General features: G+C 39.7%; 1 protein-coding gene across 33 annotated transcripts in view; it reads right to left on the reverse strand.

Moving 5' to 3' along the window:
• Positions 1 to 16,392, reverse strand: part of RIMS1 (regulating synaptic membrane exocytosis 1) — a 489,535-nt gene that overhangs the window by 20,842 nt on the left and 452,301 nt on the right. For all 33 annotated transcript variants that reach the window (XM_075598054.1, XM_075598045.1, XM_075598044.1 and 30 more), the window contains 2 exons: positions 3,612 to 3,713; positions 235 to 374 (listed from right to left, as the gene is read on the reverse strand). In XM_075598054.1, coding sequence (XP_075454169.1) covers positions 235 to 374; positions 3,612 to 3,713 — 242 coding nt within the window. The remainder of the gene's footprint in view (positions 1 to 234; positions 375 to 3,611; positions 3,714 to 16,392) is intronic.

Below are 16,392 nucleotides of genomic sequence, written 5' to 3' on the forward strand. Positions count from 1 at the left end.
AACCAGTGAACATCTTGATCTTCCAAGTTAGCGCATATAAAATGTAAACAAATGTATAAGTTCAATGTACCATTAGCATTGCAAAACAGATTCAGAGTTTGCATCCCATTTTTAAACCTGTATTGTAGCTCACTTACAGTATGAGTGAAAGCAATTCATTTTAATAGAATACATTTACTTCCCACCCAGATTCTATCATGGCACAAACAGCACTAGACATATGATTGCTATTACCTGAAGGACCTTTCCATGTGGACTTTCTTCAAAAACCAGGGGCTGTTGGTATAGAGGATCAAGGGTTTTTCTTGCAATTCTTGTCTTCTTCTTGGCTATACATGCTCCATTTTCTAAAAGATACACCTTTACATATGGAGCTGTAAAAAAAATACCACATTAAACCAATATTTTTTTTTTAATATAAATGTTGTTTCAGTGTAGAGTAATTTTGTGAGTACTGTAGGATTTCAAAGCTGCGTAGCTGCTATGAAGCAAAGTTGTAACTTTTCTGATACATCTGTCACCAGTATTTAGGTACCAAACCATTTAAACAAAATTATGTATACATGTAGCAAGGCGGAGCTCAGTGAATCCAGTCAAAGAAATATGGACATGGGAAGCCAATCATTCTAATGTATCCACTATAACTTGCTGCAGGACCAGCAACAACAAAAGAAAGAATGGAATCAAACACTACTATTTCTGGTTATATCAGATTAAGAAGGTCATAGCTGAAATGGATTGGGTCTCTGAATGTTCTAACATTAAGGCTCCCCATTCTTTCAATAAAAAAAATTAAGGGTTTGGTCATGGATACCAATACCAATCCCTTCTGTCCAAAACTATTTTAAATGTTCTACTATTAAAAGGATTTTTAAATAAATTCACATTAACACCTTTCATTATGGCAGAGAGTGCATTCACTAGGGAACTTTTCTATCTGTCTGTTTACTTCAGTAAAATAATGACTGCAGAAACGTGGCTCAAAGAATTATTCAATCTTTAACTCAACTACTGTAGAAGTGAACTGTGTGAGTTACATTCCAAGGCAGAGGGAAGAACAATGAATGTTCTCACATATCATATCATAGAAAGGTTCACCATCATGCAAGCATGATGCAACATCAATCATTTATGCAATATCTTCTACATTGTGTAATTGACACATATCACCCCAAACGTTTGGGTCCTTGACAAATAACTACATTATGGGATGGCTCCCATTAGGTATTGCCAGCAACTATTAGCATTCAAAATGCAGAAGTTCCGAATGGTTTGTAATTATCAGTAGACTAAGTCCTGCTCATCATGCACATTTGATTTTCTCAGGCTTTCTCCATGGCCGCAGACCAACAGGCTGAAATCTGTCGCCTGTGTGCGGCATGTCTGCGGTACCCAAAAGCAGGACATTTTGCGGCCTGGGAGGATTAAAGCAGTGTTAATTGTCCTGAACCAGACAGTGTGTAATAGCTACGTAGAAGAGTCCCAGAGAGAAGCTCTTTCTCTGTGACTCCCTGAGCAACTCTTACAGAGATCCAATGTTTTATTATTTTATATGCTGTATTGAAGCTGGGCATATCCGGAGGTGAACCTCATTAATTTTAACTCTGGGGACCTCCTTCTTCTAGATATATAGACCACTCCAGAGGGGTGGTGGTAGCCGCTTTGGCTGGGCCCATGTGACATGGCGCAGTTGCTTTACACCACAGCCAGAGCAGTTACCAGCACCCCCTATGGAGGTCTATATTTCTTCTTGGTATGGTGGGAGGAAACAGTGGTCTCCACAGAACAACATCTTTAATACACCAGCCACATACTGTAGATATGTGACTGAGGTATATTGACAATATATTTTTGATATAGAAAAGGACAAAAAAATGTCTAGATGAATTTCATAAATATTGTGACATTAACTATAGTGGAAAGTCTTCGCTCAATTGACTTTCTAGACCTTACAATTTAGATGATGGCCAACTAAAAACTACCACATTTAGGAAAATAACAGCAACAAATAACTATTTATGAGCCAAAAGTCATCACCCCTTTCCAGTTATCAGCAATATTTCGACAGGACATTTAAATGTAATTAACTACTTGGGTATGTTTCCTTGAGCTGAATTCTACCATCAATTGCAAGAGACCTTAAAATGTAATTAACTATTTGGGTATGTTTCTTTGAGTTGATTAGGCAGACCCCTCCCTTAATTGTTATTCAATTGCATGTGTTCAGAGTATTTAAGACAGACTGTCTTGGCAATGAGCAATCTGGCTGTGCGTCCCATCTTAAGTGTCACATTTAAAGTGTCTGGCAGAGTTAATTTTGGAGTTTCAATTGGAGGTGAAGATTTGAGGAGACCTGGACACTGCACAACAACTTTCCAACTGTTAGAACTTAACTTTCTAAAAGCTGTGATTATTTGTACACTTCCTATCCCCAAGTACCTGGAAGTCTCTCCTCCTGCATCTCACTGTGCCCTTCCTATTGCTTTTTCTGTTTACAGTTTCCTCACTCCTTTGTGAACGTCTCTGTTCTCTCAAACTTCCCCACTGCAACATTATTTATACACCACACTCCCAACAACTTTACCGCACAATAAAAAACACCCACACAAATCCTCTATTCACACCCTCTATCTACTCCTTCCTGCTGATGGGGATCTCCCCTAAGCCTGAAGCCAGACATACACACCTGATCTCACCCGTGCCTCCCTGCCATCTATTCCCCTGTAAATAGTGTTAACCCTCTCATTTTAATACTGACCAACCTTAAAACTTGTCTCACAAATCAAGCATCCCAATAGCCTGCACTCATGGCTATTGCCCCACACCCACTCCTTCCACCAGCTGTGGCCAAGCACTGCCATCTACAGCACTTATTCGTCACCAGCTGTCTCTGTAAGTTTCCCCTCAAACCTCTTCGGGGCAGGGATTTCCTTTCCTATTGTCTGATTTTGCTGCACTTATTGTATTATTATAATTCCCTGTACTGTATTGTTTGTGAAGCACTGAGTACACTTTTGGCGTCATATTTACAGGAGGGATTTGGATACCCCGTGGTCTTTATGACATGGAAGGTGTAGTGCATTTCTGGACTTGTGTGTGTGTATATATATATATATATATATATATATATATATATATATATATAAAAATAATATATATTCTATATATACTGTATATGTATTAATATTTTCCTGGTCTACAGACTTTTGATTGCACTACTCTAGGGCTTTAGTGACACCTGTGGTCATTTTCAAGTGTTTACATATGGTTATATCCCTATGCACCGTCCTTTTTATGCCATATTATTTGGTGAGCGGTTTGTCACTATGTTTCAGTGGCATGGTTTTACTTTTAGACAGATTTGGAAAGGGTATTCAGGTGTATGTAAAACTGAAATTCAGATATAATTGTATAGTATTATGTATTTATTGGATGATAATAATGGAGGGTTGTCTTCGTGGGTTTGTCCAGGGGATTAAAAGGTTGTAGCTACCATTTGAAAAAAAAAAACCCCCAAAGCCAGTCAAAATTAACATCAGGACCAATCACTAATAATATTACGTTGCATGACTTCATATATTTTAGGGCTGCAGTATGATTCGTTGACCTACCTGGGGTGGATTTTGAGCCCGACTTTTGCGTAAGACCTCGTGCTCTTATGACTTCAACTTCCAGCTGCCCTTTTTTATCTACCATTCCAATCTGAATATCACCTGGAAAAGAAATCTTGCGTTACTCTGAGTAATTAATAATTACAGTTTCAAATAAAAACAATGTCTCGTTAATAATAGAAGTACCTTTTGAAATTACAGTAGTTCATTTTAAACAGACGCAGAAAAAAAGAATGGTGTACAACAGCGCTAATCATAAAACTTAATATTATAAAACACAGGCAGCCAGATAAAAAAACTGATAGTACAATCAGTCAGAATGGCATAACAAACAAAGGATAAACCGGCGCCACAGGTATAAAATGAAATCAAACCAATTGGTGTAATGTCCAAATGGCGTCCTAAATAGGATTAATAGGGACACTTTACTTCAATATAATGTCAAAAAAAGGATACATTAGAAAGGTATAATAATCAGGTAGCGTTCATCACTCAATATAATGAGATGGCGCCAAAAATTAAACAAATTATAAACAAATATTGGCCAATTTTATTACAAGATGAAGTGTTAGTGGATATTCTCCCAAAAAAAACCTAACATCATATTCTCTAAGGCCAATAACCTGAAATCAAAGTTAGCTCCGAGTTGTCCGGTAAAACAACAAAAGCAGAGACAAGAAGGGAGTCTAAAAGGTTTTTTCACCTGTGCTAAGTGTATAGCATGCTCCTTTAGTAAAAATGCCAGACAGTTTACATCTAACGTCACTAATAGGAGTTACTCCATACAAAAATTCATTAACTGCCACTCAATGTATGTTATATACTTATTACAATGCCCGTGTGGCTTACAGTATGTAGGCAGAACAGGGAGAACGTTCCAAAGACGTGTGTATGAGCATATTTACAATATCAGGAGGGGCTTGGTGACACATAGTGTCTCACATCACTTTCTCTTGTGCCATGACAAGAACCCTAAGGGTCTTATCTGTCAGGCCATTGAGCAGGTTGATGTTAATCCTAGAGGGGGGAGTAGGCTCCAGCAGGCCAGTATGCGTGAAGCTTATTGGATTTACGAACTCAAAACCCTCTCCCCAAAAGGAATGAATATTGATTTTGAACTTAAAGCCTTTCTGTAATTTTTATCATTTTTAAAGTTCTGCCTCTTATTATTATTTTTTTTTTTTAATGCCTTTTAATGTTTTTATGTATTAATGTTATTATGTTTAATGTATCAAGTGTTTTTTGTTTGTTTATTATGTACTGTTTAGCATAGGCCAATCCTATGTGCTGCCTTGAGCCAGTCCAACATGGGGTTAATATAATGCAATTATTAAATTAACCAATAGGAACTTAGGACTGACGGTATATATACCATAGAGTCCAAGAGGCTAGCACATCCCTTGAAGAAGTACGCGCATGTGTTTTTAGAGCTTGTCTTGGCTATGGAGAAGTCTGCAGTTCCCTGTGGAGAAATTTGCAGCTTTACAGAGCAACAACGGATTCGTGGTGGCATCGTGGTGAGCATGCGGAGGAAGAGTAAAAGAGGAACGTCTGTGGTGGGACTTCAGTGGACGTGACGTCACATCCGCCCGGAAGCCCTGTCATCTGAGTGACCCATCTTCCACCTCTGTCACGTGAGGACGCCAAGCAGAGTGCTCCGGTCGCCATCTTGGAAGCCCATCAGCATGTATCCAGTTCGTTGCCTGTAATCATCCAGCATCTTGTGAGTAGGGTTGTAATTTTACCCCTCCGGATGCGTGTTTATTTCTCTCTTCACACCTAATAAATTTGCTTGTCATTAATATTAGGCCGTGCTAGTGTTTATCGTTTGTATGTCTTGTATGTCTTGTGTTGTCAGTTTGTCCTTCAAGCCATAGTGTTGATTACTGCACCATAATTTGTTTCTTTTTCTTTTTTCCACATATATTCCGTTGATGTGAGAATCCTTGAATACCATCCTATTTAGGACTCCATTTGGACATTACACCAATTGGTTTGATTTAATTTTATACCTGTGGCGCCGGTTTATCCTTTGTTTGTTATGTCATTTTAAACAGAGTTAAATTATGTAACTTGTAATGTCTCTAATGGCTATGCTGTAACTTAAAAAAAACCCTATTACGCTCAAATCCTCGTTTGTCACAAAAAGGGTATCAGTTTTCGATTGTATCCTGTTAACTATGTGTATTCTTTTAATTGTGTCCATTTTTTCTGACAATCTGTGATTTTTTTGATCGCTACCATGATATTCTGTTTGAGGTTTCACACTGTCAAGGGTTGAGCAACAGCTGGAGTGGATACAAGTGGCAGGAACAGCAGGGAGCATGGTCGGGGTCACAAGCAGAGGTCGGAGGCAGGTGGCAGATGGCATGGTCGAGGTCACAAGCAGAGGTCGGCAGCGAGGAGACAAACAGGACAACAGCAATAGTAGCAAACACAGGAACCTAGCACAAGCTGCAGGAACCAGTATAAACAGGCACTGACAGACAGAAAGGAAAAGTTTATATAGGCAGGCTGAGAGGTAGAACACAGGTGCAGAGGTGTCAGGTTACAGGGTGTTGATTGTTCCTTCAGAGAGCTAGCAGAGCAGCAGCAGTCCCAGTGGATAAGCATGAGTACTGCAGGCTAGAACATGACATTCACCCTCTCACCAATATGCCAGCTTATTTATCAACAGTACTGTATGTTCTTTGTTTTAATGTCTTCCGGTTTCCTTTACATGGCAAAATAAAGAAAAGAGACACAGACACATAATTTAATCTAAACAAGAAAGATACAGCCACCAATACTGGTTTCCTCAGGACATCGATCAAGGTGAAATTATGACAAAACAGACACTTACTGTATAAATAGTTCATTTTGCCCTTATTTCACCTTGATAAATGCCTTTACATTCCAGCCACATGTAATTTAGTCAGATAATACTAGGGCAGTGTTTCCCAACTGGAGCTCCATGGCACCCCGGGGTTCCATGAGAGAATCAAAAGGGTGCAGCGGGATCTCCCCATCTCAGAGAAAGAGAGAGCAGGGTAGTTGCTTGGGGGCTGAGCAGTGCCCTCTATCCTGATTGGATGCATTACCCAGCAGCAGCCAATCAGGTGGAGGTGTCAGGAGCCTGAAGGGTGTGGCCAAGAAGACGAGCAGGAAGCAGCATGGGCAGTAGAGGTGAGGCTGTGTGCCTCTGTGCTGTGTGTATTTGTTTTATTCTGTTCTGGGTGTGTGTGTGTTTTCTGTGACTGTCCTGATTCCTGTGACACTCTGCCTCCTCTGACTCCTGTGAATCTCTGATTCATGAAACCCCCTGCCCCCTCTGACTTCTATGACTCCCCTGCCCCCTCTGACTCCTGTGACTTGTTGCCCCCCATGACTCCTGTGACTCCCTGCCCCCTCTGACCACCTGTCTCTGTCTACTGTGAATCTCTCTCTCTGTTCTGTGTTTTGTGTGACCCTGTAGGGGTGCCTCAGCAACTGAGCACTAACTGTGGTTAGGGTTGAAAACGCTTGAAAACCACTGTACTAGAGTAATAAATATTACAGAGATTGACACATGGGGGATATCCTCTAGAATTAAATGAAGAAATTGGAATAATGTATTTAAGTTCAATTTATCAATTGAATTAAATGCAACTTGTCCATTTTGTGTACTCCAACCTTTTAATCTAATACAACTTCAAAGCTGTCAATAACTGAGAGCAATAAAGTGTAACTAGTTTTATTGGTGAAGTGCAATTTACCCAAAAGGAATATGTGTTGAATCCATACTCTACCTTATTGAGTACAAAAAAATGGAAAGTATTAAATGATGAGTTTCTATCTACCAATTCCTCACTGCTACCAAATCTTTTTCTAAGCATATTTGGAAAATGTAATTGAAAATGTTTCTGTTATGAAATTCATCAAGTTCCTGCACAAATGCTGAAAATATCAACTATCAAGTATTTTAAATGAATGCAAGTCCCCAAGGTTAGAAAAAGTACTTGCAAAGCACTTAGCGAGCCTTTAATAGCACAATCATGCAAACCTATGTAAAGCACATAATTTCTGTTATTTACTTGCCCTGGTTAAGAAAGCAAAACTAAGAAATGCAGCACCCAAATTAGTCTCATTATGCTCATTTTAAATCATGTTAACATTTTGTTTGGATCTGAAAGTAGCTTTGGGCATCTTTGTTTGTTTTTTGTTGTATACATTTAGCCACGCCCACTAGCACTCCTTTGGACACATATATATATATATATATATTTATATATATATATATATATATATATATATATATAAAGCAGAAAATAGCTGTGTTAGTCCAGTTGCGATAGTGCAGAATAAATGAGTTCTTCAGTATTAGGTGATACCATTTTTATTGGACTAACAATTTATGTCATAGGACAAGCTTTCGAGAGTTATCTTCTCTTCTTCAGGTCAGAAATACTGATATACAAAGGATTCAATGGCTAAAACAGTGTAGAGAAAAAAAAAAGAAAAAAACCCAACAGATATGTACTGTAGATAAGGTAGGGTGTTAAAAGTGTTTGAAGCCAGGGGACAGTGACAAGGAAAGGTGGGGAGGGATTGGTTAGTCCAATAAAAAAGGTATCACCTAATACTGAAGAACTCATTTATTCTGAACTATCGCAACTGGACTAACACGGCTATTTTCTGCTATATATATTTATATAATGTGGTAATGTTTGGGGTTTCTCAGAGCTTGTTGGGAATCTGTGTGTTCAAGAATATAATGGAGTTATAATTTTTTTTTTTAAATATAAATGTTATACACAGATGTAATAAGCCAAGGCATCTGATGATGGAATGTGCTGGAAGTAACACAACTATAATCAGTACTGGAATTGGTCAAAGGGCAAAACTATATACAGTACCAACGTTGCAGTGCATAAATGGTTTTTACTGTACAAATGTGCCTGTTTAAAAAAGCAATGTTAAATGAGTTTCTTTTCCTTTTTTTTAATGGTACATGAACCATTGAGTCTCCCAGAACGGATTTGTGTTCCCCCAAACCCTGGGAATTTCTCAGCTCCAGAGATATTTGGGATTTTTGGGGCTAACTGAAGACACAAAAAGGTTACAAATATGACTGTGGGGGTCAATAGTAGAAAGCCAACTGATGATGTTGCAGCTTTCTGTTGGTACCCGGAGTGAGGCCGACCCCAGCGGACATTTTGTCTTCACTGGGCAAGCATTGTTACCCAATGGCTAAGGCTCTAAATACAGCATCTTGGCAGCCGAGGGCTCCATCGACATTGTGAGATTACAGATTGGCTCAGAATCAATAACAAAAACATAAAACCGGCATCACGTGCTGCTGCAGTAACCTCTGGGAAACAGTATTACAAAAATGTACTGTGGAGAGGCACTTTATTTTTGGCTATTCCAGTCGATGAAAGGCAAGTAGTTAGCAAAACACAAAAACAGAGTTTCAGGTACTGTGATCCTGTGCTATTCACTCATTTCAGGGCTACTGTAGATCCACTAGCTGATGCTAAATATTTTTTGAACATGCTAATATATGCACCCAATTCAGAACTGTTTTTCACCGCTTGTGAGCACTATTTTGCCCATGCTAGGGTTGGCCCGTTAGAATAAATGTTTCAAATATATAAAACAATACACCAACTAATCAGAAAAATATATCATTCTGCTTCTATTCATCCACAGTAGTTGGATAATGTTTTAATTTGGCATTTAAAGCAGCAGTTCAAGCTGCCCTTTAAAAAAAAAAAAAAAAATCCATTCAATATGTGCATCAATATAATCTACTCACTAACAAGTGATTAGCTAAATTGGCGATCGATCCGTTCTCCTGTGATCGATCAGCGAAGATTCGGTTTCGGGGTTCACTACATGACTGTCAATGCAGCAGAAGAGGACCCAAGATGCAAAGTTCTGTGGGGAAGATCATGTGACCAGGCAGTCACTAGATACATTTGGTTCACTGCTGAGAGAGGGCAAGGCTCAAAAAGGGGTGTGCCAGAGCCTGATTCATAAGAGGAAGGGGATGTGACTTTGTAAATGGTTGCTATAGGAACAAAAAAATGATAGTTACAGTACAATACATTAAAAATGTCTTTAAAAATCGTTGTTTTTAAAATAAAAAAATGCTACAAGTATTTTCTCATAGTACAGACATTATTTATTTTAAAAAAACACACGTAGGATAGTGCTTGAACTGCAGCTTTAACTAGCAAGGCTATTGGCAGCGAAATTCATATTTTATGTATCTTAAATGGCTATTCCAATGCATCAAATTATAGAAAATGTCTTTCATCATGACTTTAATTAGTCCTGTTAATAACAGTACATATACAGTATGTATATATAAATATTTTTTAAGAACCATAAAAATGTAAACAATACTGTATGAGAAAACATTTTTAGTATAACATTTAATCAGGAATAATATACAATACACTCATATTAAAAATCTTGCCATTGTACTTGCAAAGTGTAAATTTAACATATCTTAAATAAATACAGATTATAATGAAATCAAGAACACAGTAATCTGGTTCTGCATGTTTCAGTGGATATAGACAGCAGATGGTGCCAGAACCTTGCTACATACTGTATCACAAATGCCCTATTTTAAAGAAAACTCCATTGTACCATTACAAATATGTGTTTGATATTATAATAATTAACTTTTTTTCTATTCTGCTGCAGGGTATAAAGTGCCTGTGTTCACTGAAACCGACTTCCCAATGCTGGAGAACAGCTCACCTTTATTCAAATGAATGAATGGGGTTAAAATGGTCTCCAGCACAGGGCAGAAAGTTTAATTGCATAAGCAATGAGGGACTATTCATGCAATTTAACTGTAGATGGCTGCCACAAAGCGCTGACAAGATAATTATTGCATCAAAGGCTCATTGCAATAAAGTGACCTGCCTAATGTCACACAGAGCGGATAGAGGTATTTAAACCAGGAACTAATCACTGCCTTTCCCAAAAGGCTACACTTTCTCCCCAAAATAGTATACACTTTGTTTTCCAGCCTTGTAACTAACAAAAACATTTGCTGAGGAACCCACATTAATATTTTCAGGCACAAAAGTGTATGTTTTAGGCAAGTACAAATATTAAAAGTGGGCCTAGAAGCTCTTCACATTTGATTATGATTATTTGTTTATTGATTATTGGCCTGGCCACTGCAAATTGTGTATGTGGAAACCTTCATTTCTTTTGGACTAATATAACATGATCTGATACTATTTTTATGAAGTGCATTTTAGCAAATGCTGTTTAAACATAGAAGGAATGTATGTAATCCAGGCTCTACTCATGTACGTCCATATAGTTCAATAAACATTAACACCTATATCTTAAAATAGTGAGCTCTAACAATTTATTCCATGCAGGATTGGAACTAAAACAAAAGTATTTCCATAATACTGCTGCAACAGCTTTTATTCTAACATATCGCCGTTTTTTCCCTGGCTTTTTCCTGGAATGCGACGCTCTTCACCTGGCGCATGCCGCGTTCATTTTGCGCTCCCAGCCACGGGTCATGCGCGGCTGACGCGCGGTTGATGCGTTTATTGAGAATGGTTCGGATTTAATAGGTTGCAATTCTTTGCGTGTCCGCCAGATGGCAGATATTCATGAATTGTAATGCGCATGCGCTTCAGTAATGTGTCGACTTGCAGGTGTTTCGTTTAAAAAAGATACCACAGTGTGCTATTGTAACTTGGCCTTGAGACTGAAGGAAGAGGTTGCAAAAATGTATCAATTTAGGCTTTTCATATTAAAGAAAGACAAAGACCAGTTTTGGTTACAGTATTCTCCAGAGACCCGCCTGCCATGAGTGTTCAAGTGCAGCCCGCTTTCCAAAAACCCGACAGAAGTTACGCGTATTTGATATGGGCCGCGATTAATGCAACAGAGGATAAGATGGCAACAGTTGTTCAAATGTATCAGTATTTTATCGAAAACTATGACTTTTACAAATTTTCGCCAACTCCTCATACGTGGAAGCGTGCAATAAGGAAAAGGTTATGTAGCGATCCCTGTTTTTATCGTATTAAGCCACAATTTGTTGGAGGGTATTGGTGTGTATCACCGGCTTTTTCCTGTATCTATGATCATGATGACGGCAAAAGGCGAAGGGTCGTGTTAAAACCAACTAAGTAACGACAGTCGCTGCCAAGCAATGCACCAGCACCGGCTTCCAATGACGGTCCCGCCATCAGTGACAACCCTGAGCCTGAGCCGGATTTCGCGTGCAGTTTCGATCAAGCTTGCATGTACCTAAGCAATTTCCAGCCTCATCAGAGACTACAGGTGGACTAGTCCCGCTGCAATCTATCGACGTGGATGATCAAGAACGCTGGACTGGCAGTGGACCGCGCCGGCGCCAGCTGAATGGGAAATTCTATGGCGAGTATTGTTGCCGTACTATTTTCTGTGTTTTTTTTATTTTGACAATACAGTATCAATATCGGTGCGATTCAAAAGTCAAGCGATTCTCCTGTAAGCAATATCATTGGCTGAGCAGCTTCTACAGTACTGCAGATACTGAACAATTGGTGGAACGCTAGGCGCATGCGCATTGGAGCCTTCTTGAAACGCATATGCGTGTCATCGCATCGACGGTATGCGCATGCGCATGTGAACAGGAGACGCCCCCCGAGAAAATTATTGGTGGGACTGGCTGGGAACTTCTTTAGGGGGCTGACCATTACAGTAAAACTTTTCTTTTTGTTTTTCCTCAGAAAAGAAAACGGCTAATGGAGGGATTTCGATGGATAATATCGCTTTGTGTAACAATGCCTGCACATTGCTGAATCGGATTTAAAAACCCACGTACCGGAGTCTGCAGTTTAGTGGCCGTTGTTATTGATTAGGATAGAATACTGTACCTGAAACAGTATGCTGATGTTTTCCGGCCGTACAGTATACTGTACAATACTTTTTATGTACAGTATACTGTGTAATAAACCCGAAAAAATTAAAACTATGCATTTATTCTACATGTATCACATACATTATGTGTCTTCTACAGTATACAGTGCCAGTACATACAGTACAGTACAGTTTGTGTCTTCTATTTTTTTTTAATACTCTTATACTGAGCATGCCTACAGTATACAGTGTAGTATGCCTCGACATTCTAGAAACACTGTATTTTGTTACAGTAGCAAAGGAGCAAATGGAACAATGTAAGACAAATCAACATGTTCTTTTATTGGTGGAGTAAGTACGAAAACATTTATTTACAAATACTGGACAATGTAGAAACATTTTAAGTGCACAGCAATTCAAAACATCAACAGGTGTATGGTTTACTGCTACATGTGTGAAAAAATTTATGTCAGTCAGTATGGTTTACAGTCACATGTTTTAAAAACAAATTCTTTATTCATAAAATAAGCAAAACGCAACATATCCTTTATTAAAGAACGACAAGTCAAAACATATACTGTACAGTAGGATGGTGTGCAAAACAGTCTGCACCAGTACAGTCCTTCGAGGGCAGCAAACAGGGCAGGTTTTCAGGACAACCTTGAAAACCGTGCCTGTTTGCGGCCCCCATGGACTGGAATTGTGCAGGTCCTGTGTGTGTGGACAGCAAGTTAAAACATTTCTGTATAAATACAAGTAAAAAAACACACAACAACATCTCCTTTATTTAAGTACAGCAGGTCAAATCATGTACAGTACAATACAGTTCAGCACAACAGTATGGTCTTACCTGTGATTACAAAAAAAAATGTATTCATAAAATGCAGTATACAAACGAAACATCTACTTTATTAAAGAAACATATACAGTACAGTGGGAAGGTGCGCAAAACTGTCAGTCAGACCTGCACCACTACAGTCCTCGAGGGCAGCAAACAGGGCAGGTTTTCAGGACAACCTTGAAAACCGTGCCTGTTTGCGGCCCCCAGGGACTGGAATTGTGCATGTCCTGTGTGTGTGGACAGCAAGTTAAAACATTTCTGTATAAATAGAAGTAAAAAAACACACAACAACATCTCCTTTATTTAAGTACAGCAGGTCAAATCATGTACAGTACAACACAGTTCAGCACAACAGTATGGTCTTACAGAAAGTCCTCCGCATTGTCCGTCCATGGCCGATTCCTTGCATGGCGCAAAACGCCATTAATGCAGTCTCAAACGCCTTTCATTACAGGATCTGTAATTGGATAAAAGCGCCGCATTTCATCCCGAATGTTCCATCTTAAATTGGAAGGAAGCGCCTTTTTTATGCGATTTCAGTCGTAGTTCACTTTGAAGGCCCAGTCGCAGTACGAGTAGGAAACATGGTGCTTAAAAAGTAACAAGGCATACTTGTGGGGTGCACCAGCACTCTTCACCCTATACTTCTCCCTGAGCGCCGGTGGCAGATCGCACAGGGTGATGTCGGGCACCGTATCGATGCGAGCGACTGTAGGTCTTTTGGGAGCGTGTGTGCTTGAGGCGACGGGCGATGGTAGGTTGTCTGGGAGGAAGCTTTCCTCCGGTCTTGGTCGCCGTGTTGTCTCCTGGCATGGCTTGACGGGGTTGTCATGTCCTCCTCAACGGCATACATGTACACTACATCTTCTGGTGGAGGGGGTGCGCTTGGTGATGGAAGGGGGTCGAAGGTCCCATTCATCACATCCATGTCACCCCCCTGCTCCAGCGTCGGGGAAACAGGGGCATTAACACAGAGCAAATAATGTATTCCCGCTATGTCAGCCTCTATCTTCTCCATCCGTCGATCATCCGTTGAACCAAATGTATCATCCGTTGATCCATTTGTAGCATCTGTTGCTCCACATTTAGCATTGTCTCCAGAAGCAGATCTATCTTTGCTAGCACAATAGAATTCCCGGGGAGATCCACAGTTATCCCATTCAGCATCCGGTCTAACGAGCTGTTTCTTGTGCATGGCGTGTGAACATCTGGGGGGATGGGTGCAACGGAGGATGAGATGGGGGTTCCATGGAGAAAAGCGGCAGCAACATCGAAGAAGAGTGGAGGAGGTGACCTGTGGATATCCGGTAGAGGAGAAGCGGCATCGTCGTCGAAGAGGGATGGAGAAAGTGACCTTTGGATTTCCGGGTGAGAAGCAGAGTCGTCTAAGAGCAAAGGAGAAAGTGACCTGTGGATTTCAGAGGCAGCGTCGTCAGATAGAACTGGAGAAGATGGCCTGTGGGTTTCTGTGAGGGCGGCGGCAGCATCAAGGACGAGGGGTGGAGAAGACGGGCTGAAGATTTCCGGGACAGCGGCGGCAGAGTCGTCGAAGCGTATGTGAGGAAGTGGTCTGTGGGTTCAATGGGTTGGCTGCCAATCGTTTTGCGTCGAGAGTACATCACCGTATATCTTCTTGACATAACAAGGCTGACGTCAATGAAAACCCTTAGTCTTTGGGGTCAGCAGAAGGTTTTCTTTATTGGCCTTAGCCTGTCGCTTTTGCCTTGGCGTGGAAACGGCAACCGCCTTTCGCTTTTTCTGCTTGACAGGCACGGCAGAGGCGAGTGGGTTACTGCGTCCGTAGAATCGGGGTTGCTCCATGGAAGCAGGTGGCACAATGCAGTATCTGGACAAGGGCAAGTTCAGATAAATATCATCGAGTGGTGGGCTATGCAAAGTGTGTAACCTTTAATGCATGGTGACCAGGTACAGGTGTTGAAAGTGGGCGTACTCTAATGTGAGTCATTACCGTATAAATACACCATCCATTTTGTGGATTCACTGCACATTGAATACACATCGACTAAACATCAAATATACATTCTTGTGTTTGTATTTCTTTCTACTCGCAGCAATGCCTATTAAAAAGATTTCCAAGGAGCTCAGCATGCGAATTAAAGACATGTACACAAGCGGACACCGAATTGCTGCTATCCAACACTGGTTAGCTACTTCTGGCATCGTTGTGCCAGCAACCACCGTGAGCTATCATGCACACGGAAAAAACAGAGACCGCAAAAGGGCACCAAGGGTAACTAAAGCGTAAGTATTTTTATACAACTTTAAAATAAAATTAATTTTAATTTAAATCTAATAATTTTGTTATTTCTGTTGATTTATATATATTTTGTATATTTATATTACAACATTATATATATTTTGTATATTTATATCAGTACAGTATATATATTTTGTATATTTATATTTATATTACAACAGTATATATATTTTGTATATATATAGTACAGTACAACAGTATATATATTTTTTATATTTATATTACAACAGTATATATATTTTGTATATATATAGTACAACAGTATATATATATATTTTGTATATTTATATTATATATAAATTTTATATTGCTGCATATTAATAAAACAATATATTTTCTTTACATTGTAGGGAGACAACTCTTCTGGTGGACAAAATAAGTGAGGAGAATGATGAGAAGAGTGCATTAAGGGTCAAAAACACTCTGCAGGAAAAGCACAATCTGACTGTATCCGAGAGCAGCATAAAGAAGATGAGACGCAGCATTGGATGGAAATATGGACGTGTGAGGTTAGTACTGGACAGTACAGGAGGTAAAAGTGTTGTTTAGGAAACTGTACTGTACCGCTAAAATTATTTATTCCTTGTCATTACAGAGCGTACCCCATGATACGGGATGCAAACAAAATCAAAAGAGTGGTCCAGGCCCAGGCAGGGATCGACAGTGGGGAGACTTTCCAGGATTGCATCTTCACTGATGAGTCTACTGTGTCGCTGGAGAGATTTGCAAGCTTTGCATTCCACAAAAAATGCCGCATATCTTTGAAGCCGCGGCCAAAACACCCCGTGAAGCTGCATGTGTGGGATGCC

The sequence above is a fragment of the Ascaphus truei genome, chromosome 4 (assembly GCF_040206685.1).
Source record: "Ascaphus truei isolate aAscTru1 chromosome 4, aAscTru1.hap1, whole genome shotgun sequence".
In the NCBI taxonomy this organism is placed as follows: Eukaryota; Metazoa; Chordata; class Amphibia; order Anura; family Ascaphidae; genus Ascaphus; species Ascaphus truei.